The following is a 27,249-nucleotide window of genomic DNA, read 5'->3' as shown; positions in this document are numbered from 1 at the left end:
TCACATCAGATCAGTTTCCTAATTTCATGTATAATTGCTGCAGAGAGGACAGGTAATGTGGAGTCCGGCAGAAGCACAGACCTTGGCTCTGGGAGAAGATGTCAGTGAGGAGCTCCTCTCCATCCGAACGGCGTGGAGGCAGGTGACACAGAAGGTGCCGGTCCACCGCGGGCAGCGTGCTCACGGTCAGGCAGAGGGAGGGCTGGACGAACGCGGCCCGCAGGTTCGAGAGATCCAGGACACTGGCGTCTTCCCCGTTCAACTGCAGGATCTCGTCCCCAGCCCTCAGACCTAAGAATTGACATGACCCCAATAACTAAAACTAATGTAGCAAACATTTTAACACTTCCCAGTACTGTAAGTCGCTGTGAATAAAAGTGTCAAATAAATGTAAATGACGCGATGTTTTATTGCCCATTTGCACAAGGTTTGCATATCTCACCTTCTCTGCTTTGAGACAAACACACACACACACACACACACACACACACACACACACACACACACACACACACACACACACACACACACACACACACACACACACAGAGCTGAGAGTAAAGCTTGGGGGTTGAATGCAGGGATATTTAGGGGAGTTAAGGGCCATGTGACTATGCTACCAAGGATGGGATTCAAACCAGTGACCTTCTGATGACAAGCACAGAGGTCTAACCTGTTGTGCCACACGTCATGCTTTTACATGCGTTGACCTCCAACCAAAACTCAAGCCGAGAAAGGTGAAGCGCATTTATGGATACTGCAAAGAGTTTAATATTCATGAGAGAGATGCTGTTGGACCCTTGAGAGATATTTTCTGTTCCGCAAACACGTTATTAATGGGCTTAAATAGAATATTTGCAAATCACTCATGGGGGGGAGGGGGCATCCAATAAAAAATATGGCATAAAACGATACAAATTTTAATAAAAGTAATAACAAAAAGTGTCACACCTAACCGAGTGTCTCTGAGGTCGAGACATTTTCTTTTGCTTTCAAACAGACCCGCTGAATCTCCAGCCCCCTTTAATGACCAATTAGCACCTTGCAAATGCCATAGTGTGACACCAGCAGTCCTTTTAACACCTAGTAAATGCAGAGATGGTACCTTTTTCTAAACGGCTGATCTTACTCAGCGCCAAGAGTCGAGCTTCGTGTTCAAAGCCCCAAAAGGTTTATTTTTAATCTTAGGGAGTGACATCAATGCGACTCGCCCTGTGGGCGGTTGTTCAGCTGTGGAGGTGAGCTGCGTGGATTCACAAGTAGAAAGCAAGTCTAAGCTCAGGCTGCATCAGTGGGAGAGACACTTAACCCAACTGTCTGTCTGTCATTTATAACAGACTGCATAATCTGATTTAAAAAGAAATTAAGGTGCCACTTAATTTGGATCACTGGCGAGGCAATTAAAAAATGCAAATGAATGAACGTGTGTGGGTGCCTGTGCTGCAGTGATGAGGGACTGAGGTATTGTGAACTGCATTTCCAGATGCTGTAATCTATTCCAACACTGGGTGAGAAGTCCCGCCCCCTCACCATATCAGCCTATCAGATAGCAGCATGGTGATTATGACAGACAGCTGACTAGGTGGTGGCATTAAATACAAGAATCCCCAGATCATAGATGGCAAACATTTATTTATTTATTTATCTATCTATCTATCTCCATAGTAAATAATGCAAATTTCTAGACAAATGCTTGGGAGTCTGTGCTGAAAGCTAAATGAAAGGAGAGAGTAATGGCTTCTCAGCAAATGAATAATGCAGTCATGAAAATAATGCAGAAACCGTGCCTGCATAATCACTGGGTTTCATTAATCTTTAAAGATGTGTGGCGCGGCCAATCAGATGCTCCCAAAACGGCCGGTGAAGGTGAATAAGGGACAATTATTCGTCTCTCTGCTTCACAACCATGGATTGATTCCAATTTCACATTCCGCCTTGGGTAAATACCGGCGGCCTGCAAGCAGTCACTCCAGATTTGCACAGCAATAGCCATTAGCTTGTCTTATTCTTCCGGCTTTATCTGTTAATTCATGTTAAATTAACTGCCCTAGTGAGATTGAGACTGTCAGACTTTGTCACATGACACGGAATTCCTCCTCCAGATTCCGAAACACGGTCGCCCATGTCCCTCCCCTCTAGTAATGCATAAATAAAAGGAATGTTTAGTTATGGCCCCAACTTGAGACACACAATGATCGCACACACCTCGAGCGAAAGCCAGGCCTCCTGCCTTCACATCGGCGATTCGCAGCTGCTGCACACCTTCCTCTTCCAAAAGGGTTGCAGAGAAACCTGGGAGGAATAAGCAACAATGAATAAGTTGTCAACACAGCACCCCCTGGTGGTTGAGGGATAGGTGTGCGTTTCCCCCAGAATTCTGTCAACTTGGAGTTCTGTGCCCCGGTGGAAGAAGGGAACATTGGAACTGCTTCTGTGAATATTACAACCATCTGCTAGGCAGATCAGTAAAAGTAATGGCACTGGGTAAAAGGTTATGATGACCACAGTGATCAATAAACAGCAAGACATTCCAGTCTAAGCACATCCTTCCTTCTCACTGGTTTCACAGGACACACAGGGACCTACCGTATCCGATGGGGCATGACTTGTCCCGCTCGAACTGGATGAGCCTGGTGGTTCTGGAGCAAACTTCAATCTCTTGGTAGAGCTGAGGAAAGATGACAGTTTGGTGAACATGTCCGTTTCCTCATGTGCTACCTTCAGGAAGGAACCTGCACATCTTATTGATATTGAGATGTAATGAATCAAGAACAGAGGTGAGCAGACGCAATCTGATGGAAGGGGAAAGGGAATTTTACCCAGAATCCTCCCAATTTTTCCATAAGACCCTTAATTTTTCAAGCCCTCCATAAAAATAGCAAACAAAGAAACAAATGGTAGAAATGCTCACCAAGTCAGAGACATCCTCCTCAGGCTTGGGAATGTAGAATTGCACTTGGTTCTCGATCAAAAACTTCAGGCGTAAGTAATGTTTGGCAGGGTCCAGTTGGTGGGCCTGTGGGATGGGAATGTATCAGGAGACAGCTTTGATTGGCTGATGGGTAACAGGAGACGGCTATTATTGGCTGTTGGGCGCATTTAAGAAATCTAATTTCAAGCTCATTTCAAATTCTAAATGATAATCGCCTAGTGAAATGGGAGATTAAACCATCTTTGGCAGGGCAGTCTAATTCGCCTAATTCATGTCTCCACTGAACAAACCGGGGAGAGGGCGGGGGCGGGGGCGGGGGGGGGGGGGGGGGGGGGGGGGGGGGTGCATGGAAGTCAGACATGTTGTGTAGGCTTTAAGCTACAAAATGCAGCTGGTCAACAGACATGCTGATGTAGCATATAACCAACTCCACCAGACATAACTAGATAAATAAAAACTAATCCTTTTAAAAAATATATATATATATATATATATATATATATATTACTCAAACACAGAATGGGAAGAAATGGCAAATTCCATTAATATCATCTGAAAATGAGCAGATCATCTCGTTTCATCATTTGTGCTGGATCGTCAGAGGAATAAAGAAAACGCTCCAATGATGAATGTATTACTACCGAAAGACCGATACTGATCTGATGACTTCTCGAAAAAACAGATTAATCTGTCATTTTTTAAAAGTCTCTCTTGTTCTCCCCGCCGCACAATGGAAAAAGCGAAACATTTCAGTAGCTGCGTCAGCGATCGCAAAGACCAGAGACAGTGACCATGTGGCTGGATAGTGGACCGTCTGTTTAAACACCATCTCTCAAACGGATCTGCCTGGTTCTACGCCAGCGCAGATATCAAATAGCATCCGACAACAAAACAAAAGACGAAATAAAAACACACGCGACAAAAGCTAAATTAAGCTCTGGGAGAAAAAAAAAAGGTACGCAAGGAGGGAGTCGACCACATCAGCGACCTGTCAGGTCCAGCCTTGAAGAATCCTGTAAGCGCAGTCGGATGGGGACGACCGGGAAGCAAACCCGACCCGACACGCAAAGCCCCGGTGTTGCCGGAATTAGTTTCCCTCTTCCCTTGGCGGGAGATCTCCTGCGGCGATCTTGGCACTGAACCGGAATAAGGCGTAGCGACGGGAACCCGAGACACCACACCTGCAGAGGCCCCATGGACTGGAGCCATTGTGTGCCGCATCGCATATGTCGCGTTCAGGGGGGAAACGGGCTGTTATGGTGGTTATTATGATCCTGTGCCATGGACTCGTAACAGATGTTCGTAGCTGTTCAGATGGGCGATTCTGATATCAGATAGCAGCAGGGGGGGCCATTGTGGTAATCAAAAAGCTAATCATGGGGGGCAAAACTGCAAAAATAGACAATAACAGCAACAATAATTATTGTTATTTTTACTGCTATTGTTATTGTTACTATTGGTGTTCTCAATAAAAAAAGCGGTTATTCTTATATCAGAGTATCATTCTGTACACAAACACAATTATGCGAGGCAGAGTGAAAATACTTGTAGAACAATGCCACCTACTGAACATCAGAAATAGGCTGCGAATTACCAGCACCTCTCCATCCTCGTGCCCAGAGGCAGCGATAATTTCTGGAGCGTGAAGCTGTTCTACACCAGAAGGAGCCCCTTCCTGGTGAATTCCCCAAGCTCTCACCTTGCAGATGGTCTCCAGGGCGTCGAGAGCGGTCTCCCCGGGTTGGATGATGGCCAGCACCGGTTGGTCGGTGGGCAAGCAAACCCAGGAAGGCGTGAGGTAGTCAGGAACCCAAATGTCAGTGTCTGCATTGTGTTGGGGGATGTTTTTCACAGAGCATTTCTCCTTCTGCAAAGACATGGATGACAGTGATGGGTAAGACCCCAGAAACTCCCACTGACCCCAGGAAATCATTTTGTTTGTCCCAAACAGAATTAGGTACGCCCACACGTCCTCAAAAAGACTATAATAAAAGTGATTTTTTTTTTTAATAGCAGATGACCGAAGATGCACCTCCTGGCATCTTTCCTCAACAAGTGAGGATGGTGTGCTCTGATTGGCTGGCTGGGGTCAAGGCCTCTGCAGAGCTCAGACTGCCCGTATCAGTCTCCCACTGAGCCCTGTACCATGGAGGTCTGTCACCTTGCCGTCTGTCGATATTACCCAGAATGCCTTGCAGATGAGTTAGACGGCATAATCGAATGATCCGGTGATCCGGCCCAAATCACGTAATACGTGCGATGTGTGAGGCTGACCCCCCTGGTGGGCCACCCAAGAGCTCACATTTGGGAGTAAATAGGGGGGGATCAGCTTGCATAAAGCCCCCCAACTGTACTGCAGCAGCCATCTCTGCCATCTGTCCCCTTATCGGCCCTTTATGGACGTGCCAGAAATCCACGGGGGCCACAGAACTGGGTGGCACCCTTGTTCAGCTAAGGAACACCGCTAAATTGACGCGGCTCAGCAAAGGGCTGGAACCCTAGAATGTTCCGGGTTAAAATGTCAGCTGAGAACTGGTGCCGCTACCGCACACGCTGACTGGCAAGCCTGAGTAAATACAAAACTCTATAAATGAGAAAAATACAGAGAACTTTAAGACACAAGGATGCTCCGGACCCCTGAATCAGTTAAACCAATGAATCAGTGATCAATTTAACTAATTCATTATTTATTATATTATTAGGTTGCTGGGAACTGGACGCCTTACCACACTGTCCCTGGATGAGTTGAACATGCGGTCCAAAGGCTTCTTGTCGGGCTCCATGCCATCAACGAACACCTGAGGGAACCATAGAAATCAATCCCTCACACCCTGGATGTCGCTATCAATCGCTATCAATCACTATCTGCTCATAATTACATCAGGGCTGATTTTCTTGTGGTTTATTTCCATTCATCTCCGTTTAACAAACATACACAGCAGTGCTGTGTTGCTCAGTGTTCTCACTCTCACAGTCCACATTTTCGCTCCCTCCCAGCTCCCAGCCAATCAAGAACAGCCAGTACCTGGTACAGGTACTCGAGGAGGGAGCGAAAATGTGGACTGACTGGGGCTCCCTGAGGACTGGATTGAGAAGCACTGTTAAAAAGGTGTTTTATTCAAATTAAAAAATATATTAAAATATTATTGGGTGATCATGCAAATTATACAGACATATGTGTATGAATGTGTATGATAATACTGACAAAATAAGAACAGCAGAAAAGGAAATGGGGGGGGGCGATGATGGCGTGTGGCGGGACCTGGTTGAGACTGGGTCGCCCCTTCGTCTTCTTCCTAGAGGTGGTATCCAGCCCCCAGAGGGAAGAGAACCTGCTCTTCCGTTTGCTGGACGAGCGCGACAAGGCCTGCGTTCTCCGCCGCACCCCGTTCTCCGTGCGTGCAGCCACCTGCGAAGAAGGGCGTTCCTTCAGGGCTGTGGAGACGGTGGGGGCTGGGAGGCTACGGCTCACCGCGTCCCCATGGCCAGCACACCCTCCCCACCCAGAAGCTCGCCTCGCGCCCTTAGGCACGTGAAGGTCAGGTCCGCGAATGCTCGCGCCATGAGTGTGAAGTGTGCCGCAACACACCCACCCTGAAGTCGTGGGAGAACATTCTGGATTGTGCACGAAGGCTGGATTGAGCAAAATTGGTCATGAACTACAGACGGGCATCTAGTCGGTGGAAATCACCCCAAGCCAAAGCAACAAAGACCATACAAGACCTACAGGATGCATTTGCCCGAAAGCAACAACCAATTACTGGAAACCGATAACGGCTCTGAGATCCTCTTAAACTGGGCATTCGCTGATATATTAGCAGATTGATCCCATGTCACCCGACTCAGGTTTTTGTCTGTCTTCCGCTACATTACACATTACAGCCACGTTAACAAGAGCGGAACTGAGTCTGCTGCTGATTATAGAGGATGAGGAGCGGAGAGACGTGCTCATCTGTCAAGTGCGAGTCACGCGATAACAAAGAGCAGCACATCTGGGTTTGAAGAGGAGGAGGAGGACCTCGCAGCCTTGCTCATATCCGGCAGAAACCCCTTATGAAGCATTTCTTGGAATCTATGGTGGAGGTTTACGGCTGTAGCAACACGCTACAAATGCAAATTCAGCAAAAAAAAAATTGTTGATTTTTTTAGTATGCTACTTTGAAAAGGGACATGAGGGCAGGTGGGGCGGTGAGGGTGGACATGGGGAAGCTGTGACAAAGGGGCAATCTCTGTTGCCACACTACAGATTAAAACACTGCCCCCCCACTCCTCCCAATTTAAAGACTCTGCCTCTTTAAATCTGTGACCAACAGACTTGCCTTGAGGCTACAGGACAAAGGATGTTGACACAAGCCCCTGCTTACACCCCACCCTCCTCTGAGACTCCCAGCAATCAATGAGCAACCAGTGATTTTATGCAACAGTGACAAATCAGAGGAATGTGTTCCAGGGTGTGACTGGATGCCTCACATCCCATACTAAGAAGTGGAGAAATTAATTACGGGGAAAATAATGGCACATTTAGCTGCAAATTGAGCATTTAGATGACCTGGCCCTCTATAGGGTGACACTGCAAGAACACCTCATGCAGTGACTACAGGGGTGTGTGCCAGTGTGTGCCCCATAAAGTGTTTACTGCTTTTCACGAGTCGGTAAATTCAACTTCACGTTACTTAAAGTCCGAACGGCTTCCTTTCGGTTCCCATGAGCATATCAACCCCTTAGACCATCTACGCAGGGACCAGCATACCAGGGCGTGGAAGGATGAGACAGAGAAGATCCCCAGGCGGCCCATGACCAGCTTGGTGGGCCGGGAGGCGAAGGCTAGCAGGCGCTTGGGATTGGGCAGCTCGCCGCCCTGCAGGCTGGCCAGGTAACAGCGGAATCGGAACAGATCCACGTGAAACTGCTCCAGGTTCTGCTCCCACAGAAAGATCTGAGCCAGAGGCAGAGAACAAAGGCAGAAGTCAGACGGGCGTGTGAGGGTTCAGCCGCAGGAAGATAACTACCTTTAGTGCACGTTAACCTGGACGTAAACTGTCACCTCATATTGCCCATGAAATCATTCAATTGTTCCATTGTCCTCATTAATAATAAATAATAATAATAATAATGCATTTTATTTATAATTCCCTTTACATCACAAGATCTCAAAGGGCTACAAGTTAAAATAAGAGAGACAAAATAAACAGTTTAAAAGTAAACAATTTTAAAACCTCTAAGTGGAGGAACCAAAGGTTTTGTTAAACAGAAATGTCTTTAGGTGCTTTTTAAAGCAGTCAGTGGGTTGTGGTGCCCTCAGGAAGTCAGGGAGGACATTCCATAGGCATGGAGCAGCAGCACAGAAAGCCCTATAGTCTCCCATAGTCTTCAGACTGGTTCTTGGTTTGTGGAGGAGGTTTGTGTGCGTAGAACGGAGGGAACGTGTTGCGGGTTGTGGGTTGATAAGTTCTTTAAGGTGGGGGGGAGGCATGTCCATGGACTCATTGGTGTGTAAGAAGCAGAACCTTATACTCAATCCTGGCGGAGACGGGAAGCCAATGAAGTGAGTGGAGAATGGGGGTGATGAGCTCATGTTCTCGCACTCATCAGGATCCTCATTATTCAGCATTATAATTATTTGCATACTGTTGTATATTTTCTGTACATTTTCTGCACTGGACTGTCTGGGCAGTTAGTCCCACTGCACCATATCCAAATATCTTGTTTTGCTTACCAGTATATATCCCGTGTTGCTGACTGGTTATCGCTTTATGATACCACTCTGCCTTTCTGTAATTTATATTAATCAGGCCATTTACACCGAAACAAATTCCCCGTACTTGGGCTGTACGTGCCGAAAAAACTAGATAAAGTTGAATGTAATTCTATGGTAGTGAGAGTTTGTGTAGAGCGCCATCCTGCTTCTCTGACACTCGCAGACTTCACGTTACGGATTAAGGACCACGCCATTCGGCTTAACTGCAGCGCCGGTGTAGATGTGCTGCTCGGGCGGAAAGGGACGGCGGTGACTGTCCTCTGGGACTTAACCTATCAGTTACAGAACTGTAGAGACAGAGATAACAGGACTGCCGGATGATAAGAGAACAAAGCAGGGTGTTGTGCAGGCAGCTAAACAAAGGCCTGGTCTGTACTAAGCCAACACTCAGGGTAGAATTCACTAATGACTGTCCAGGGGGTCCCTGTTTACCGCCATAAACAGACACGAGCTAAAGTCCAAGGTTTAGCTGCGATGTTGACAATGCAACGGTAAATCGCTTTCCGTAGCTGGTAATGCCACAGACAATCCACAGACTCAGGGTGCAGTTATAATTTTCATAATCTCATTTGAAAACCTGCTTTTAAATTACTGGAGTTACGGCTTTATGGGTGGTTGGGGGGGTGGGCTAAGCCTGACACCAAGCTCCATTATCTCACACCGCTCAGACTCCCACTGCTTCCCAGTACCTGTTCCAGTATGGTCTTCCTCTTCTTGGCGTCGGTGACGGTGGACAGCTGCATGTCACCCATCTTCTTCATCTTCTCGTCCATGTCGATCTTCTGCTCCAGCTTCTTGATCTCCGAGCGCAGCAGGCGCACGGTGTCCTCGCGGTGGTGCTGTCGAGCTACCGCCGCGGCGCAGGCCGAGTGGATCGCCGTGATCCAGTTCTCCAGCTCAGTCTGGCTGGACGTCTACAGACAAAATGAGGAAGGGGGGGGGGGGGGGGGGGATGGAGAAAGTTTGAGTGCCAAAGAGCTTGCTGGGAATTCCAGCTTAAGGCGAGTGTAGATCTCACTGGCAGAGACATACTACAAGACTCTGCTCTCACACTTAAATAACTGGAGGTCCACTGGCGGGGTTGCATTCTCCAAAGTGGACAGAATGAGAGTTTTTTTTTTTAATCCAAGAGACACATAAGAGAGAACAAAAAAAGATGTAATACGGAAAAGAGGGATCGATCTGCAAGCCAGATTTAATATCGGATTAACTGCGTGTCATGCACAGGCCATATAAAACCACACTGCAGGCTGGCAGTTTGAGGCCTCCATTATAAGGAATACGACGCAAAACACCCGACTTAAGGTGGCCTAATTTGTATACATTTAGGATAAATCACATCACTTTGGCGTGATGTAGCATCCATTTCCAGCATGCCTCATCTACTGCTTGTGTCAGTGTTTTACATATTTCTGATTGGGTTCCTGAGTCTGAATAGCTACGCTTGACAGAATTAAAAATCCACTAAAGCAATTTGGATGACAAAAAAAAACCTGACAGGTATCAATCTGTGTTCCTAGAGAACCAGGACCTCATTTTGTTCGAAAGGACCACTTGTTAAAACTAATTATCTCCCTTTGTGAGTATTTACAATCCTCTTCTCAGTGGTGAGATTGTCAGCATATCATAGTCTATAATAAAAATGAGAATAAAGCACATGGGGTGGATGTCTTTGCTCAGCAATACTAGACAAGGACACAGATGTGGCAAGAGCAGAATCTGCATTGCAGACATGGCAGCGTAGCAGCTAAGCTGACAGGACGGAGAGTACGGATGCCGCTCACGGCCCAGGCACCTGGAAGAGGAAGGCGTCCCCCAGGGAGTTACTGAGGCAGAACACAAAGTCCTTCTTGGGATGCTCGGGCACGGCCTGGACGATGCTGTTCTCCACCCAGACCGCGTGCTTAGGGACGCTGTTGTGGTCGATCCCAGAACGTCCATCCGTCTCGTAGAAAAACAAAGTACAGGCTGAAATATGGGACAGAGAATCAAATTATCAGTTTAGCAATGTGCCCCCCCAGTCTCGACCACTGGGGTGAGACTGTGCTTCCGCGAGATTGACAGGAGAGTGTGAGGTCTATTGCAAAACCACTCGTTGAAGGTGCAGAAACAGGTAATGAATCTGAGAACACAAATGGATCACATGCCTGCACTGCACTTAAGGATCCACTCCCTTAGCTGTAAGCGAGAAGTTCTGCTCACCAGAGCCCAGAAATCGAATCCAAATCGAATCACTTTACTGTCACTTGACACTTGGTAAACACAAGCCAGTGAAACACTTGTGTGCAACAAGAGCAATGATTAAGTGGCGCAAATAAAACAGGAAAACAAAATGAGACAAGACAATAGTGCGATAGGAAGTATAGAGGAAATAGTGATATACAGCATTGTACTACTAAACAGTGCTCCAATTGGAACAATAGATAGACACAACAAACAGCCTTATGAGTATGAGAACGGGTGGTGGATATGGGTGACGGAACAGATCACTGAAGCCATGATTCCAATTAATCGCATGTCAAAGACAGGCACTGCAGGGTCTAGTAATGTTCTGGGATAAATTAGATTACACTGTAGCAGAGGAGGACATTGCGGGGAGGAGTCACACATCTCATTGTTCATGCAATGTATCAGAGTGTGAAATGTAATTACGTGGCCCTCCAGCAAAAACCAAACAAAAACTGAATTTAAACAAGCGCCCACCTTTGAGAGAGACCCAATAGCGTTTCCACTTGCGCCGGGCCGCCGGTTCTACCTTCTTGTTCTTCTTATGCACCAGGAAGTTCTTGACGGCGAGGGCGCCAGCCTTGCGCACAGTGCCCTGGACAGTGGTGAGCAGGGCGTCGGACTGGTAGGCGGAGCTCAGGGTGCCGCTGCTCTGCTCGTCGCTGACCGCCGAGCCGGCCTCCTCTGGGCACTCCGCCGTCCGGTATGAACTCATCTCTAGCTCCTGGCGGAAGTTCTCGTACACGCCCTGGATGCTGTCACTGGGGCCCGGTCCGCCGCCTCCACCGCTGCTGCTGCCGCTATCGCTCCCGGCGAACATGCTGCTGCCCACCGTCGAGTACATGGAGTAGGACGCCGACATGGCCTTGCAGTGCCGCGGCTGGGGCTCGGCCTCCGCCGCCACTCCGTCGATGCCGCTGTCGCCGAATTCGCTGCCCTCTCCGGCCGTGACATCCTGCAGGCACAGAAACCAGCTCGGCTCTCCGTGGTCTATCATCATCATGTGACAAATTCCCTTTCCCTGGAGGACTGAAACCGTCTGTGTAATTCCCGACTTATACGCAAAGGCGATCAGACAAGTCTTCATACATCAGAGCTGGAACGTTGCGGATCAGGTCTCATCACACGGGCCCGGAACAGGTGCCCAACCCTTGGGACGATGCGAGGCCGCGGGGCATGTATGTGCAGTCATGCAGCCCGGAGGCCAAGGGAAGTCAAAGGGTGACGCAGCGTCACAACACATTAATCAAAAGTCAAGTGTAATGAGCTCTCCGAGTCGGGAGTGCTAACTCATCCTCATTACAAAAGATCGAGCACTTCCCAGGACAGAGAGTACGGAAAAAATGTTCTGGTGACCTCTGAGTGAACTGAAGGGACGAGCCTCTCAGACGCAGGACTTGCAAGTGATTTATTCGACGTGCTGTTGGCTATATGAAAGTGCGTGTGGTGGCGATACCATGGGAAATGGTGGGGAAACGATCCAGGTGCTTTGAAATTTAAATGCGGGGGAATGTGTTTGGGCACAGTCTGATCATAATAAGACCTTCTCTGTGTTTTTGCATTTGACCCTTTCGCCGTTTGAGAGACACAGGCAGCGTAAAGGGGGGGGGGCGATGACTCAGCTTCCAGATTGCTGCTCACCCTCTGCAGATTGCCGCTCCCACCCCCCCCCACCAAAACTGGGTTATTCGCATCACACTGCATTTCACACATATAGACAAGATGGCGGAAAGCTGCAGTCCAAGGTCCGTAAGGGCAGATAACACACATTCACAAAACTGCTGATGGCCTCCACAGTCGTTCTAGACCAGTGTTTCCAAACCAGTCCTCGGGGTCCCCCAGACAATCCACATACTTGCTCCCTCTCAGCTCCCGGCACACCGGTATCAGGTATTCGGGTCCTTGACTGCATGTTTAGTTCAGGTATTCTGGGAACTGGGAGGGAGCAAAAATGTGAACTGTCTGGGGTCCCCGGGGACTTGGTTGTAAAACACTGTCCTGCACTGCAAATACTGAAAAGAAGTTGTCTGGAGTAATTGATTAGGCAATAATGAATACAAGTGAGAGAGCTACTCACGTTAGTGGTCTGAGCCCGTCGGACCTGCATGGTGGCGCACAGCACCCCCTGCTGGCTCTCTGACAGACAGTGCGAGCGGCGGCAGGGCAGCGTGTACGCACTGTAGGCGTTGCCATCATCGTCGGCAGGAGACAACAATTTGTTATCGCCCTCAGCGGTCGCCCTGTTGCCGTCCCGGGAGTACTTGGGAAGTCGGTGCCGGGGGGGCCTTAGGGCAGGGACCTTTGGGCTGCAGAGTCGGTCCAGGGAGGCAGCGCGGTCGGGAGTAGACAGCAGCTCCCCAGAGGGCGGGGGGGCTGGGTGGTGGCGGCTCGTCCACATCCCCAAAGTCCTTCTCGTCGGCGGTGTCGATGATCTCCTCCGTGCTGGTGAGGTTCTCTTGGCTGAGGTCAGACAGCGAGAACTCCAGGCTGTCCTCACGCCACATGTCAGCCGACTTGGACCGCTTCTGCTTAAAGCCTCCATTGGCGTCTCCGCCAGCTTCCCGCGGCCCGTCTTTCACCCTCTGCAGGTAGGTCTCCTGCCTGGGCAGCGGCACCTCCAGGTCTGGGGTCACCGCCAGTGCCTTGTTGGCATTCGCAGACGTTTCCGCTGGGTGGTGGTGAAACGAGACGGGCCGCAGGTTCATTGCCACGCGGTCGACCCAGATGGGGCTTCCGAAATCTCCCAGGACGTCACTGTCATTGTAGGGGTCCAGGCCGTTGTCGGCTAGCGACTGAGGGATGCTGGGCGTGCTGCTGGACCTGGTGCTGGTCTCCGAGTTGCGGTGCTCTGCCTTGCCCGTGGAGGCGTGCCGAAGCCGGCGTGACTGCTTGCTGGAGATACGGAGGGACCGGGACATGTGCTTGCGGGAGAGGTGGCCATGCTCATCGCCAAAGAAGGCATGGTCCCCATTCTGACTCTCTACGTTTCCCATAGCTCAACCTCTGCTGACGGCACTAGAGAAGGAGAGATCACACAAAGGACTCCATGTTTACTTCAGAAAATCTATCAAAGGTCAAAAGAGGCAGGTCATTCCCAAGGTTCCACTCTGCGTTCTACAAGCGACATTCTCATTCAGCGTTCCCTACTCGGGCAGAAAGCTCTTTGCCTCTCTCTTCCTCACTCCCGTTATCAACAACACGGCCTCAGATTCCTCATAAGTACCACGGGAACATGTGAGCAATGCTTGAATGCTGGAAATAACTCTGACGTGCAGAGTTAACGGAGGAGTGAGAACTCATGATAGAACATCTCGAACTGCCTGCCCCCACAGCCCGTACAGAGACACCATCTGTGTTCGGCTTACAGTTTGGAGTTGACGGTTTAACACTGATGAAGAAAGAAGAAAGAGAAGATGACACAGAAGATGAAGAAAGACAAAAGAGGAAGGAAGAGAAGGACTAGGAACGACAAAACAGAAACCCATATCAATAAGGATGTATTTAAGGCATAGATACCACATAGATATTACATAGACAGAACTGTACTCTTCCTGTTATCTGAACCGGAAACCTGTGGGACTTTAACCACAGCGCCACCTGCTGTCCACATTCACCATAATATGCATGAAACATGCCAGACAGACAAACAGCAAGCGGGTAGGGCCTTACCTGCGGCAGGTTAATGGGTTTACTGACATCTCCAGAATATCCGGTTTCCCTCTCTTAAAGACCACATGAAAACGAAGGGCGTGTCTCCGAGCTCTGGGAAATGAGGAGAAAGCCTAATCTTTAACCACCCACATGCATCGACAAGTTAAAAGAACTCCCAAAACATACCAAAGCTTTTTGGCAGGGCAGCAACAGCCGTAATAATCCGAAGAGCCCATTGGAGCATCGGAAACTGGCGCTGATGAGCTACTACGATCAAGACCGTCTGCAGCAGAGGAACTGGCAAGAAGCACGATGTGACCACAGCGGGCAAGACTGTGAGAAAAACGCCAGCAACCCCACCCAGGTTTAACTTGAAGAATGAGGAACTTGCTACTAAGAGCGAAGAAGTGCGTGCAGGTCATAAAGAACCTAGCAGTGCTGGTGAATGATGCCCTGCAGGAGAAGCACTGCTGCTCTAACTGCCACACACACAGAAATCCACACTAATATTTACACACAATTTCTGCACACAAACACCCCCTCGTATTTACACACGCCTACACACCCTCATATTTACACTGACTCCTGTTTCACAGAGATACTGTCTCTCTCTCTCTCTCTCACACACACACACACACACACACACACACACACACACACACACACACGAATCACACCCCAACTGATGTTCATGGACGGATCTACGACGCACCAGAAAGCGTGAAAATGCAAAACGTGGACATACATTATTTATGCACACCTGGTCAGGAAGATGCCCTTGAACGCCGCGAGCAGCTGCGAGAGCGCACTGAAGCACTTAAATGGACACCTGTCACATATAGCTGAACTCCCGCTTGACAGTAGTAGAATACTACAAATGTTTGGGGGGGGGAGCTCAATGACCTAATTTCCACTCATCTGACCCCTGTGGTAATGGGTGATGCTCACGTCTGTGCGATGGTGATGCAGCCATTGGTCACCTTCGCGATGCCAGCTGACCATCACAGTGAAAACACAGTGCTGGGGGGCAGCGACAGCAGCGTAGCGTAGCGGTCAATGACCCTTTGTCCTTCCGGGGTCAAACACCTAACACTAACATTCCCATTACCTAACTACATACCTGGATGACCCAATTAATCACACGCGCCACTTAGTGTACACACAGAATTACAGACCTCCCCGCGACATTAGGCTTCAACACCATGAATGACCAAGACAGAGTGTGAGTACACAGACAGCGTTAGATGTGCATGCGTAAGATGGGCTAGCAAACAATGGCGGCTGTTATTAATCTATCATGCTCTCAAAATACCATCTGAACAAATTAATGGTCCCTTGGTGACCTACAAAGTCAGTCGACCCTTTTGGAAATTCCACTTTCCACTAAAGCTCCTTCTCAACGCGCATTTGCTGAGTTTGCAGGGTGTGGAGCCAAACGCAGGCTAACGTCCACAGCGAGCGTCAGGCGAAAGGTCAGATCAGTGAGGAGAGTCACCCCACCCAGTGAAGCACCAGCCTCAGGGAGAAAAAAACTGCAAACCATTTGTTTGTGCCACGTCCCCCCCCCCCCCAAACGTCAACAGCCAAACCACCACCTGCCCTTGGCCCAGTACCTTCCCTCTAAATAGGCTAAATAGGACCCCCTCCCCTCCATAACTCGGGGTCCTGCTTCAGGGATATGAGCACTCTCAACCACTATGCTACCTGGTGCCCCCTTGTGGTACAACTGGAGCGCAGCTATTTCACAACATGTGGGCGGTACATGGGCGTGATACGGCCTCATGAAGTAATGAATTTGAAGCGACGCACTAATTTGCCTGCAGCACTTAGATGCCTGCAGGCAGAAGGTTCAACGTGCTACCAAGCCAACATCTACATTTAAAACTTTTAATGGAGCCACCCAACACGCCCCTCCCAGTGTGGTGGTCAGTGCTGCACACTGGCACAGGCATCTTCCCAACCTTCCCAATCTCATTTCTCCAGAATGTTTCACCTGTGCGTGACGACGACCGAGGGCCTGAAACGAAAGCAAAAAAAAAAACAGCCATAGAATTCGCCCCCCAGGCCCCACATCAGTGAGATTAACCCTTTCAGAGTGGAAGGTAACCCCAGCCCCCACAATTCCAGAACCTTTTCCCATGTGGACTCCCGGTGAGGATGAATTCACAGACACAATAGCACCAGGAAACAGATAACTCCTGCTTCCCTGATTTAACCCCCACCTCTCCCCCACCCCCAGGAGCTCCCTGCTGTGGCCAAAGCGACCCTCCCCACCGGGAGAAAGCGGCAGTGTCTCCAGCCTTTTCGTTGTTATACCTTCCCAAATCTCTTTGTCTAACCCTGCATTACCCAGCTTGAGGGCCCACCTTCATCTCTACGTGGGGCCTTCATCACCCTCGTGGGCAAAAGCCCCCCCAGAGCATCCATGGACACAAAGAAGCCCCCGCCTAGATGGTGTGTGTCATAGCCAAACAAAAAAAAAAAAAATTAACTAACAAAAATTAACAAAAGAAATAAACAGGCATAGCTAACTAAGCAACAGTGATACTATGGTACCAAAACGCCGGCAACCCTAGAATGACACAGAACAAAACTGAACAAAACTGAACAGTAACCGAACAAAACTGAACAAACTGAACAAAACTGAAAATAATTCAGCCATTTCAGACCTGTCTGCAGAGTATTTCATCCTGACACACCAACTCTAGTCCAACCTCATACTTCACCTCTCCTCCTATCCCCACAGGCGAGTTTGCAGTCCAGGTTTTAGGTTTCGATTTCACCCCAAGCCCCAGTGAGCAAGGAGGCGGGCAGCTTCCCCCCCCTGTCGAGTGGTGGGGGAAGGGGGGCTGGGTCTTTGTTTCTTGCCCGAGTAGATTTACCCACCACAGGACAGTGGGTTAAGTCCCTGTGCAGAGACGTATAATGGCAGATGAAAAGCAGATCTAACTAATGATGGAAGAGCAGCCATGACAGGAAAAGGGGCGTGTGGAAGAGATCAGCCAGCTCTTCAGCTTCTCACCGTTACTCAGAGGCAGCAGAGCTGGCGGACCGAGTGCCCTGCACTGCTGGGGCGTCTCAGCTCAGTCTTCTAAACCTGATCCCTTTCCTCCAGATCTAAAAACCAGTCCGCGGCATTTTTTCACACACATACTGCGCACCACATATCTAGAGGTGACCACAAACTCAGAGGAACGTTAATAGCAGTCTCAGAGAACAGCTTTCACACTTGAGTGGCGTGGTCGTCTCGAAAAATGGGTGTTTTTACCGCTTGGCGCTTAGCGGCCTTCGAGCAGAACTGCAAGCGTGTCGGCCAGCAAAGTTTTCCGCCTCCCTAACTGACGCGACACGGAAATGAGACGCAACACGTGCCGCACTTCGCATTTACAAATGACAATTACACTCACTCACGCTGCTCTGACTCTCTGACGCACTGCAGGATAATTACAAGATTGTCCAGAATATTCTCCTGCCAGATTAATTAGGCCTGCTTAGGACCCCTGGCGTTTTTCCTTTCATTAATATCAGTGAAGCGCGTCTCCTGGGGTCACTGAGGTCCGGACGCTCCCTCTAGCGGGGATATCTCCCCCTGGCTGCAGCGTGCAGGTAATGCGGTGAAACCGGAGCAGCCTGGCTGTCAGAGCGCGGGTGTCTGATAACATCGCTGCCGAGCCCCGGGACATGGCCCTGGCTCCCTCGAGTGACAGGTAGGACTCTTCACGCTTTATTGGGAGAAGGCCCCTCCTGCCAGCTCCCAGGCCTGTAGGGACAGGACTGGGGTTAGACAGGTTCCGGGGGTTCTGCACCTGCCTGTACCCCACCCCCCAAGGGCTCAGGTGGCTAACGCAACGACAATTACAGAGAAAAACAGTATGGCGTTGCCCCACAACTGAAAGCCTGAATAATGGATATTTCTGAAGATACAAGAGGAAGGCAACAGCCAGCAGGAAGTCGCTGAAAAAGACAGAACAAAACAGAGAAATGCGCAGAAAACAAAAGTCAGTCTCTGAACAAAACATGGAAATATGCTCATAAAGAATCACACACCCCCCCGGTCGGGAAGATCTCAGAAGCTGGAAGAAGGCCTGCAAAAGAAAACAACCCAACCCTCACTGGCTCTGCATCACCTGAGGTAGCGGAGGAAATTCACAATCTCCTCCTTTCCAGGAGCATCCCAGCCTGGGTCGGCAGACCGGGGTCCTGCGGAGGGTCTTACGGTGCGCTGAGCGAATACCCGAACAAAACTGCCCACCCTGCAGGATTTCTACATCCAGCAATGTACATACAGGCTGTTCAGTATTATCAAAGGAAATCAGCACCCGTGTCAAAATCTGCTCCAGTGGCTGTTCTCAGGTAGGCGCCTCTGGAGCCTTATGACCGGGACTGAGAGGCTGAGGAGGAGCTTCTGCCCCCAGGCCACTAGGATCATCAACACCCCCAAGTAAAATAAGCTTCTGCTGCAACCTGCACTTTAAATATTTTCTCAAATATTTTTGGAAATATTTTTTTTCTTTATCTTTACTTTTTATATATATTTTGACTTTTTGGCAACATATTACCAACAATAATTTTGCATCTTTTATTTGCTATCCACCTATTTTGCATGTTGCCCGGTCTGGAGCAGCAGTCACTGCTGACGTACCGCCCACTACATTCATGCACGTGACAAATAAAAATCTGGAGTCGTGAATCGCTAGCGGAAACTTCCAGAGAGACAAAAAGAAAAGTGGCGGATGAGAGCAGCTGAGTCAGCCGGCAAACTCATCCCCATGTCCCTGGTGAGCGAGTGACCACCCCCTACCGGGTCAGCTCCAGGAATTCCCGGGCACGCCCCCAGCCAGCCCCCTCCCTGCCCTGGGGGTCTGCTCCTTTCCTGGCATGCTTCAGCGGGATCCCGGCAGCGTGTGCGGTTACACACGGGTGTGCGGGTGGCCCGATCGTAACCTGAAGCCAGCCCACCAGAAGCAGCGTCCGCAGAGTAACTAGCGACGATTCCCCTGCGCGCTGCAGACGCCCTTCGCTGTCAGGCCACACGACTTTCTCTGCTGCCATGATTTGTGGATGAAGCTCTTTTCCCCAAATAAGGCGAAGAAAATCCGGCACAGCAATAACAAAACAAATCGAGCAGAAGAAACAAAAACACAAACACAAAGGGAAATATGCCTCGGCACTCCCGTGACACGGACGTCACCCACACGATCGCTGCGATAAGCAACACAACGTGGGACAATGTGGGTCCATTGAGCCATTTACCTGGAAAGGGACGGAAATGTGGAATGTCGAGATTGGCTTCTAGTCACTGATCATAAGCTTCCTCAGAAAAGCCCTCCCTGCTACCCCCCCTTGGAAATACCTGCACAAACAAGGCAAGTCTGAAATATTTATTGTCCTGACACTTTTGTCCGAAGTGAACTTGGTTGAATAACCTGCTAAGAGGTCGTGCGACACACAGCCCCCCTTCTGGGTTTTCCAGGCTGCCCTGCTGTGGCACGATGTTGTCTCGAGAGGAGCCCCCCCTCATAGAGACAGACTGCAGCAGAGCCCTGCAGAACCAGGTCACTGAGAACCCCCCCCCCACCAACCCCAAGTGTCACTGGCTGGGAGACCACCCCCCACCCCATAAAATCTTGTCTTTTATCTTATTGCAGTCTCTGTGACCCAGCTCTGCTGTAACGTAAGAAGGTACAGCATGCCGTGACACCCCCAAGCACGGGGGGCCGTTTGTAAGTTTCTCTAACTGTGAAACGGGCCAAGTGAATTTCTCTCAAATCCGCCGCCTCCCCGTAGGTTTCCCCCAGCCCTATTTTTAGCTCGATCCCAATTGAACCTGCAAAGCAGAGTCTTAAGTCATTAATTCACTAAACCTGAATTTTTATCCATGAGGGACGTTTCTGCATCAGCCTTCATGCAGGACCCCAGCGGCCACTGAGACACAAGCTGATCAGCACTCCTCCTGAACAGAGATCACGATCCACACCAAGCAGGAGCACAGTCCGCTTTCTGCTACTGCAGTTATTGTTATTTCAAGAGTAGCAGGGGGGGGTCAGGACCAGACTTGCGACCAGACCCTCCAGGTAGGATTTCCTGCCGAAGTCGTCAATAAAACGCTCGTCTGCACAAACAGAAATGTTTTGTCTACGTCTGTCTAACAGCACATATATACGACGTAATAAACAATGCAGTGTTCGGCTGTGTTAGAGGATGTCTGATGTCTGTCCCGGGGGGGGGGGGGTGCACAGGTGGATCCTGGATGAGGTCGGAGCCAATCACCACCCCCTTTTAAGGAAGGGGAGGGTCATATTTCTACCCCCCACCCCCCCTCTCCCATGACATGGTGGAACAAAAGGTTTTATGTAGGCGGGAACCAGTGGGCCCTCTAATTGCAGGAAGGTCAGAGACATTTGTTTGATGAGGTATGCGGTTACTCTACAGGTCAGGACAGGAGACGAAGTGCAAGAAATTACCGGCCACCCCCCAACCCTTCAACTCCTCCATCATCCGCTTACTGGTCTGCAGATCCCAGTTACAGGGCAAAGGCATGCAGGCAATGACTGAAAAAGACTGGTAACCACAATGTTTTTACATCACACTGCATGCTTATATTTGTGTATTATGCAGTTGCGTACACGCAACGCAGGTCCAGCATGGCGATTTTCATTGATTTCATTGTTATTTACATTGTATTTATACAGCTGGCTGTTAGACAGGAGAAGTTTAGGTCAAATATCTCCCTCAAGGGTACAACAGCAGGCCCTGAATCAGCAGCTGCGGCGCAGCAGAGCCTCAAAGGCACGACAGGAGGGTGCCTCCCGCGTTCGGACAAATGGGACAAGCCCTGGCACTTGGATGTGCGTGCGAGTGTCTGTGTGGTAGTAGGGGGAGTTATTTCAACACCTGGGTCAACAAACAGGCCCCTCAAAGCAAAGTGCGTCTCCTGGAAGAAGAAAAAAACAATCCAGATGGCTAAAGAAGATGAAGAAGAAGATGGCATCTGCTTTGCTTGTTTTTTCCGAGACATAGATAAGGAGACATCGCAAAAACAACAAAAACTCTTACACGGAAAAACGGCTGGTAGGGAAGGGCAACTGCTCGTACGTTCATACCCACTTCAAGTGATTCCCAGATCGTTAATCACCCACTCCGACCCGTCTGACCCCGCCCACAAACCCCCCACAGCACCCCAATTAAATTCCCCTTTCTGCAGTGCGGACAAAACAACAACAACAACAACAAAAAAAATCAGGCCAGCAGATCTGTCTTCTCTCCTTCGCACACGTCTCCGCCCTCTCTGCCTCTTGCAGGACCCGTTCCCATGAATTCGGCGAGGAACGCCCAAGGACAAGTAGCGACAACGGTCGCACTGGGAGGCAGGAATGGACCGGAACGGAGCGGAATGCCTCGAGGTTTCTGTCTCTGCGTCAGACGCCTCTGGGCCGTGTTTCCCAATGACACACGGCAACAGAACAGAATCTTCTGCAAGGGCATGAAGGGCACGAGCCCCAGGGTAGCTACCCAGGAAGTGCGTGTGCACACCAGCGTCTCAGACAGGCCCCGACTGTCACTAATCCTCTTCAGAAGGAGACTCAGGTTCCGGGTGCCCGGCCCACAGGGACATCCCTCCAATCAGACATGTGACCTCCGCTGAGACTCACTCCTGTAACGGATACGAGCCGTACCTACGACCACATGGCCTCTCAGGGGCACTTTCACCTGCAAACACACAACTCCCAAGTGTAGAGTTTCCGCCCAGCCAGAAAGATGCTGGACAAGGAGGAAGGAAAAAATTACACAATAAAAAAAAAAACAAATGACATTTCCCGCCATGCAAGAGCGTCCTCGGGGTTCTAACAGATATCAGAGATAGGCAGTCACGCCCTCGGCATAAGGAGAAGTAACCAGGTTCAGTTAAAAAACATAAACATTAATAAAAGATCTTCAGCCCTGCTTCCTGTTCCCCTATGAATGTCAGATCTGCATGGCAACTGTGTCCTGCTGCTGACCTTTAGCTGGACGCAGCCCATCCGTACACGAGGTGGGTCTGCGGCGTAGAGGTTCAGGCTTGGGGGGTGGGGGGTGGAGTTTCGGGTCAACTTTGAACCATGAGATAAATGATTTGTCACCAGCTGCAGCAGTGAGCATCCTTCACGGAGCACGAGGGGCATTCAGGGGCAACAGGATGTGGCACGGAGGAGAGAGCAGAATCATGCAGAAGGAGCAAACAGAGAGTGGGCCGCATTATTATTGCTATGAATAATAATAATCATAATTACAGCGCAAATAATTAACAGTAATGCAGATTGTTTAAAATCTACCTCGGTAAAATAAGCCGGAATGCTGTGAGGGAACAGAAACAGCAAGCAGAGACCTGGGAACTTTGGAAGGGTCGTGTAATGAGACGCAGGCTGGTACAAAACGCTGGTACAAAACGCTTGGTTACAAAGCGCTGGTACAAAGCGCTGGTACAAAGCGCTGGTACAAAGCGCTGGTACAAAGCGCTGGTACAAAGCGCTGGTACAAAGCGCTGGTACAAAAGGCTGGTACATTCTTCATCCACTGGGATGAGCCACTTAGGCACCGTGCTCCGCTTATTCCACACGACTTGACACCTCTCAATTTAAAAAAGGTGGGGGGGGGAGTTACAAGTACCCACTGTGGGGGAAGTGACAAGCTCTCTCTCTGCTACACTTCCTCGGTCTTCAGATACCGGCATGGGGGGGGCTGTCCTTCTGCACCAGGGTGTTTTTGTTTTGGTTTACACAAACCAAGTGAGAAATGCCCCCACGTCCTACAAAAACACTTCTGATCCTGCCCCCCCAAGCTCCCTAACCTGCTCCCGAGACCCGCAGCCCGGGGGAGGCTTGGCAGCCCCAGATCAGCAGCCACGCATCGTTTCACAAAGCCGGCCTGCAGTCCCAGGGAGGCTCGGGCTGCGACTGCTGTACGGACCGTCACCACGGCAACGGCGTGTGTGTGTGTGTCTGCATGTGTGGATGGAGCAAGAAGAGAAACTGCATAATTCCATGTATGAAAATGACAGATAGTGTGTGTGTCAGTATAGGAGTTGGCATGTGTGTATGTATATAAGAGACAGTGTACAGCTGGTGGAGTGACCTTTAATCAGCTGTGCAGACGTCTTCTTTGAACTTTCAACCCACCCCCAACTTAACTGAGGAACCCTCTAGAATCTGATAGGAACCACAGGAGGGGTCAGTGCCCAAGGGTCCCATGACGTTGCCGTGGAGAAACCAATCACAAGTCAGAAAATAAACTCACAAAACCGGCCGAAGGGCAATGCTGATGACACACTTCGTCGATTCACACCCAAGCATACGTACGTACGGACACACCCACCGACACAAACATGCGTCTGCATTTCTGTCTTCCGGGGAAACTTCCCGGTGAATCACAGCTCACACTAAGTGATTATTGTGGGTAACCAAAAACAAAACCCAGAACAGCTGATAACAATCTAATGTTTTTTTTTTGCACTTATCATCTCTAATTATGAAACACACACACACACACACACACACACACACACACACACACACCGGATTGCACCACCTTTACTGACGCAGAGCCAAGTGTCACCTGACCCCATAGCGACACAGACCAATGTTCAAAAACTTAGAGACCAATGAAGTTGAATGGGCCTGCGTGGGGGACCCCTCCAGTCAATTAGCAAGGGGGGGGGAGGGGGGGCAGTCGGAGAACGCAGCATCAGAGACAAAGCACACATTAATCATTAATCAAAAGGAGAGGGGGAAAAGCAGAAAGTCCAGCTGTCCTCCATGTTTCTCCCACAATCCTCTTGGGGCGCCCAATCTCCCCCAGGTCCCTGCTTCAGTAAAGAGGCTGGACTTCTCCAAACATTCTCAGACAGACAGAGTAGCTTTTAGGATCTATGCGTCCGGGATCCACTCTAAACCGTTCACGATAAGAACCGGTTGAATCAGCGGAATGATCTAGAACTTGCAGTGCCTCTCCTCTGGCCAGGTTTAGCTGGAAGTTTAGCCATCCGGTAGGTCATGGGTTCAAATCCTGTTGCCGGCCGGGGTCCTTATTCCCAGCTGCCCCAGTGAAACCAGCTGACCCTGTTCTCTGATGTTCACTTGGATGTCGCTGTACAAGTGAGTCAGCTAAGCAAATAAACGGAGATTTTTACTGCAGCAATTTAAGACTTTACCTTGATAGCGGCGCCCCCCACACAACCCTACTAAACTCCAACCCCCGCATCACCAGAACACACCCATGAGGCAGCAGTCTACAACCTCGTAACCTTCCAGGAGGGCTTAGGAAACAGCAGCAATGTCAGTTTGTCAAATTTGTGGATGCCTGTACGTGCATGTGTGGGGGAGTTAGGGTATGTGACTGTGAGCAGGTGGCGGGGGGGGGCAGCCACACATGATAGATACACAGAAGTGGGTTATAGAGCACAACCCCCCAGGTTCCGAATCACCCATCCCCTCACCGTCGTGCTCTGCCAGGACCGATTTCAGCTCAGTTAAATTCACCCCCCTCCTCACCAAGAGAAAAAAAAAAACATTGACCAAATCCTGCAGTTAAAATACTCCTTCCATGACTTGCTAGCTGGCGTCAGCCCAATGGATTGGTCGTGTGGTGCAGGATTGGCCAGCGGAGGCCGTACTCAGGTCAGGGGCTTGATATCCGATCGTGTTACGCGGAGTTAAAACGGAAAGTAACGGAAGGACAGACAGGCGAGCGTGAGCCTCTCCACCAAGCGTGACCATAAACACGCCCCGTTTCCCGGTCAGCCAATGGCCCGAGACCTCCCACAGTGCTACAGATTAAAGATTTACTTCCCCTGATTTTCCCCCTTGAAAGACAGGCGGGGGGGGGGGGGGGGGCGGGGGGGGGCTACAAAGGTGTCCGCACCTGGCGTGACCGCGGCGTAAAAGTGCCACACAAACATGCACTTGTGTTTTCACAGGGTTGGGGTATGAGCCTAGACCATCCATCAGGACAACAGATCAGGGGTCTCGCACAAAGACATCAGATCAGGGGTCTCGCACAAAGACATCAGATCAGGAGTCTCGCACAAAGACATCGAGCAAATGCACTGCAAACAGTCTCTGTTTGTGGGCTAAGAAGAGTGTGTGTGAGTATGTGTGGGGAGGGGGGGCTTCTCCCCACTCCTCAGGCAATGTCTATGCTCCTTGCGTGGCTAAGCACAGCTGAGCCCCCCCCCCCCCCCCCCCCCCCCACCCCCGCAGCCCTGAGTGACACCGTGACCTCCCGAGCTAAGGAGCCTAAATCTGGCCGGGCATTTTCCGGAGTTCTCCCTCCTTCTTTACAGCACAACCCCCCCCCCCCCCCCATAGCCCCACACTCCCCATACCCCCACCCCCCCAGGCTATGAGAATCCTCGCTACTTTTACCATCTAACCCCACTTGCAATTCACCCCTCCTAATTCACAATACAACCACTTCTTCTGCATTGTCATTATAACGATGCACATGGAGGCAGGCTGGTGTTCTCTGTCACGCAGAGCAGACCCCTACAGTGACTTACAGCGCACACACACGCACACACACACACACACGCGCACACACACACGCACAGCCGCAGCCACCAAAACAATACACGCTCCGCACATTTCAGCCCAACACCAGCCCGGAAGCCTCGCTAGTGCAAAGTTCGTACGGCTGGGGGTTACGGCAGAGACCACGGTCAGTTAGCCAGACTACAGAATATTCCACTGCTTCCATTCTGGGCAGACGCAGGAAGCCCATACCTTCTTACATCTTACCACCTTCTGGAGTTTGGTGGGAGGGGGGATTTGGCCAGCATGCCATTTGTCTCAGACAACCAAAGCTGCGACCCCCCGCAAAATACACACACACACACAAAAACTGAAGATAAGGCAGAGATAAACACACACACACACACACACACACACACACACACACACACACACACACACACACACTGCTGATAAGACAGCGCACGGGACTGCACACGCACAGAGATGTGCCGACAATGCCTCACCTACTCAGCGGCTAGCTTGCCGGCGCTCTCGCTCCCATCGGACGGCTTGCCGAAATCCCACAGTGGCTAACAGGACGTCTTCACTCTGCTTGCAGGGTCATTCCCAACACTGCATCATAACACAGTGAACGAGTTCTGCCTGTGAGGATGAGTCTGCCGACTGAGAGGGAAAGAGATGTATGAGCTTCTACCTCTCTCTCCCTTTCCCTCCTTCCTGCTCTCTCTCTCTCTCTCTCATACACACACTCCAACTTTACCCTCCCTCCCTCTCTCGCTATTTTCTCCGCCCCCAGACTGACAACTGACTGCCAGTGTGAGTGTAGCTTCTCTCTCTCTCTCTCTCTCTCTCTCTCTCTCTCTCTCCCCCCCTCCCCTTCCTCCATCTAACCCGGAGAGATCCCCTATCTCCGTTTTAATTGCCTGCACACTATCCCATGATACGCTCACTCACACACGTATGTGAACAGCTCTTGGTTTCCTCAGGTTAATGCGAGAAACATGTCGCAGATAGTCGCGAGAGCACGGATGACATCAGCACCTGGCTTCCATACTGATCAGGGGCAGAGCGTGGGAAAATGGATCAATCTCCCCCCGTGACTCAGCGCTTATGAAAACAAAAACACAGTGGCGGAGGACATGGCGAGTCACGGCGCGCTCCGTCTGGACCGCGAA

At 50.2% G+C, this 27,249-nt stretch overlaps 1 protein-coding gene across 1 annotated transcript in view; it reads right to left on the bottom strand.

Moving 5' to 3' along the window:
• The window catches only part of tiam1a (TIAM Rac1 associated GEF 1a), a 47,821-nt gene extending 21,012 nt beyond the window's left edge, over window positions 1–26,809 (bottom strand). Inside the window, 15 exon segments of the mRNA XM_048984556.1 lie at window positions 82–291; window positions 2,206–2,292; window positions 2,587–2,668; window positions 2,912–3,016; window positions 4,632–4,799; window positions 5,659–5,730; window positions 6,195–6,341; window positions 7,683–7,868; window positions 9,380–9,604; window positions 10,486–10,658; window positions 11,394–11,871; window positions 12,994–13,287; window positions 13,289–13,931; window positions 14,586–14,678; window positions 26,578–26,809. Coding sequence (XP_048840513.1) covers window positions 82–291; window positions 2,206–2,292; window positions 2,587–2,668; window positions 2,912–3,016; window positions 4,632–4,799; window positions 5,659–5,730; window positions 6,195–6,341; window positions 7,683–7,868; window positions 9,380–9,604; window positions 10,486–10,658; window positions 11,394–11,871; window positions 12,994–13,287; window positions 13,289–13,909 — 2,848 coding nt within the window. The 5' untranslated portion in view covers window positions 13,910–13,931; window positions 14,586–14,678; window positions 26,578–26,809.
• Between the last annotated feature and the right edge of the window lie 440 nt (window positions 26,810–27,249).

This window comes from Brienomyrus brachyistius, chromosome 18, assembly GCF_023856365.1.
Source record: "Brienomyrus brachyistius isolate T26 chromosome 18, BBRACH_0.4, whole genome shotgun sequence".
NCBI classification, from domain to species: Eukaryota; Metazoa; Chordata; class Actinopteri; order Osteoglossiformes; family Mormyridae; genus Brienomyrus; species Brienomyrus brachyistius.
The sequence above is the reverse complement of the archived record's forward strand: the minus strand, read 5'-3'. Positions and strand labels throughout refer to the sequence as shown.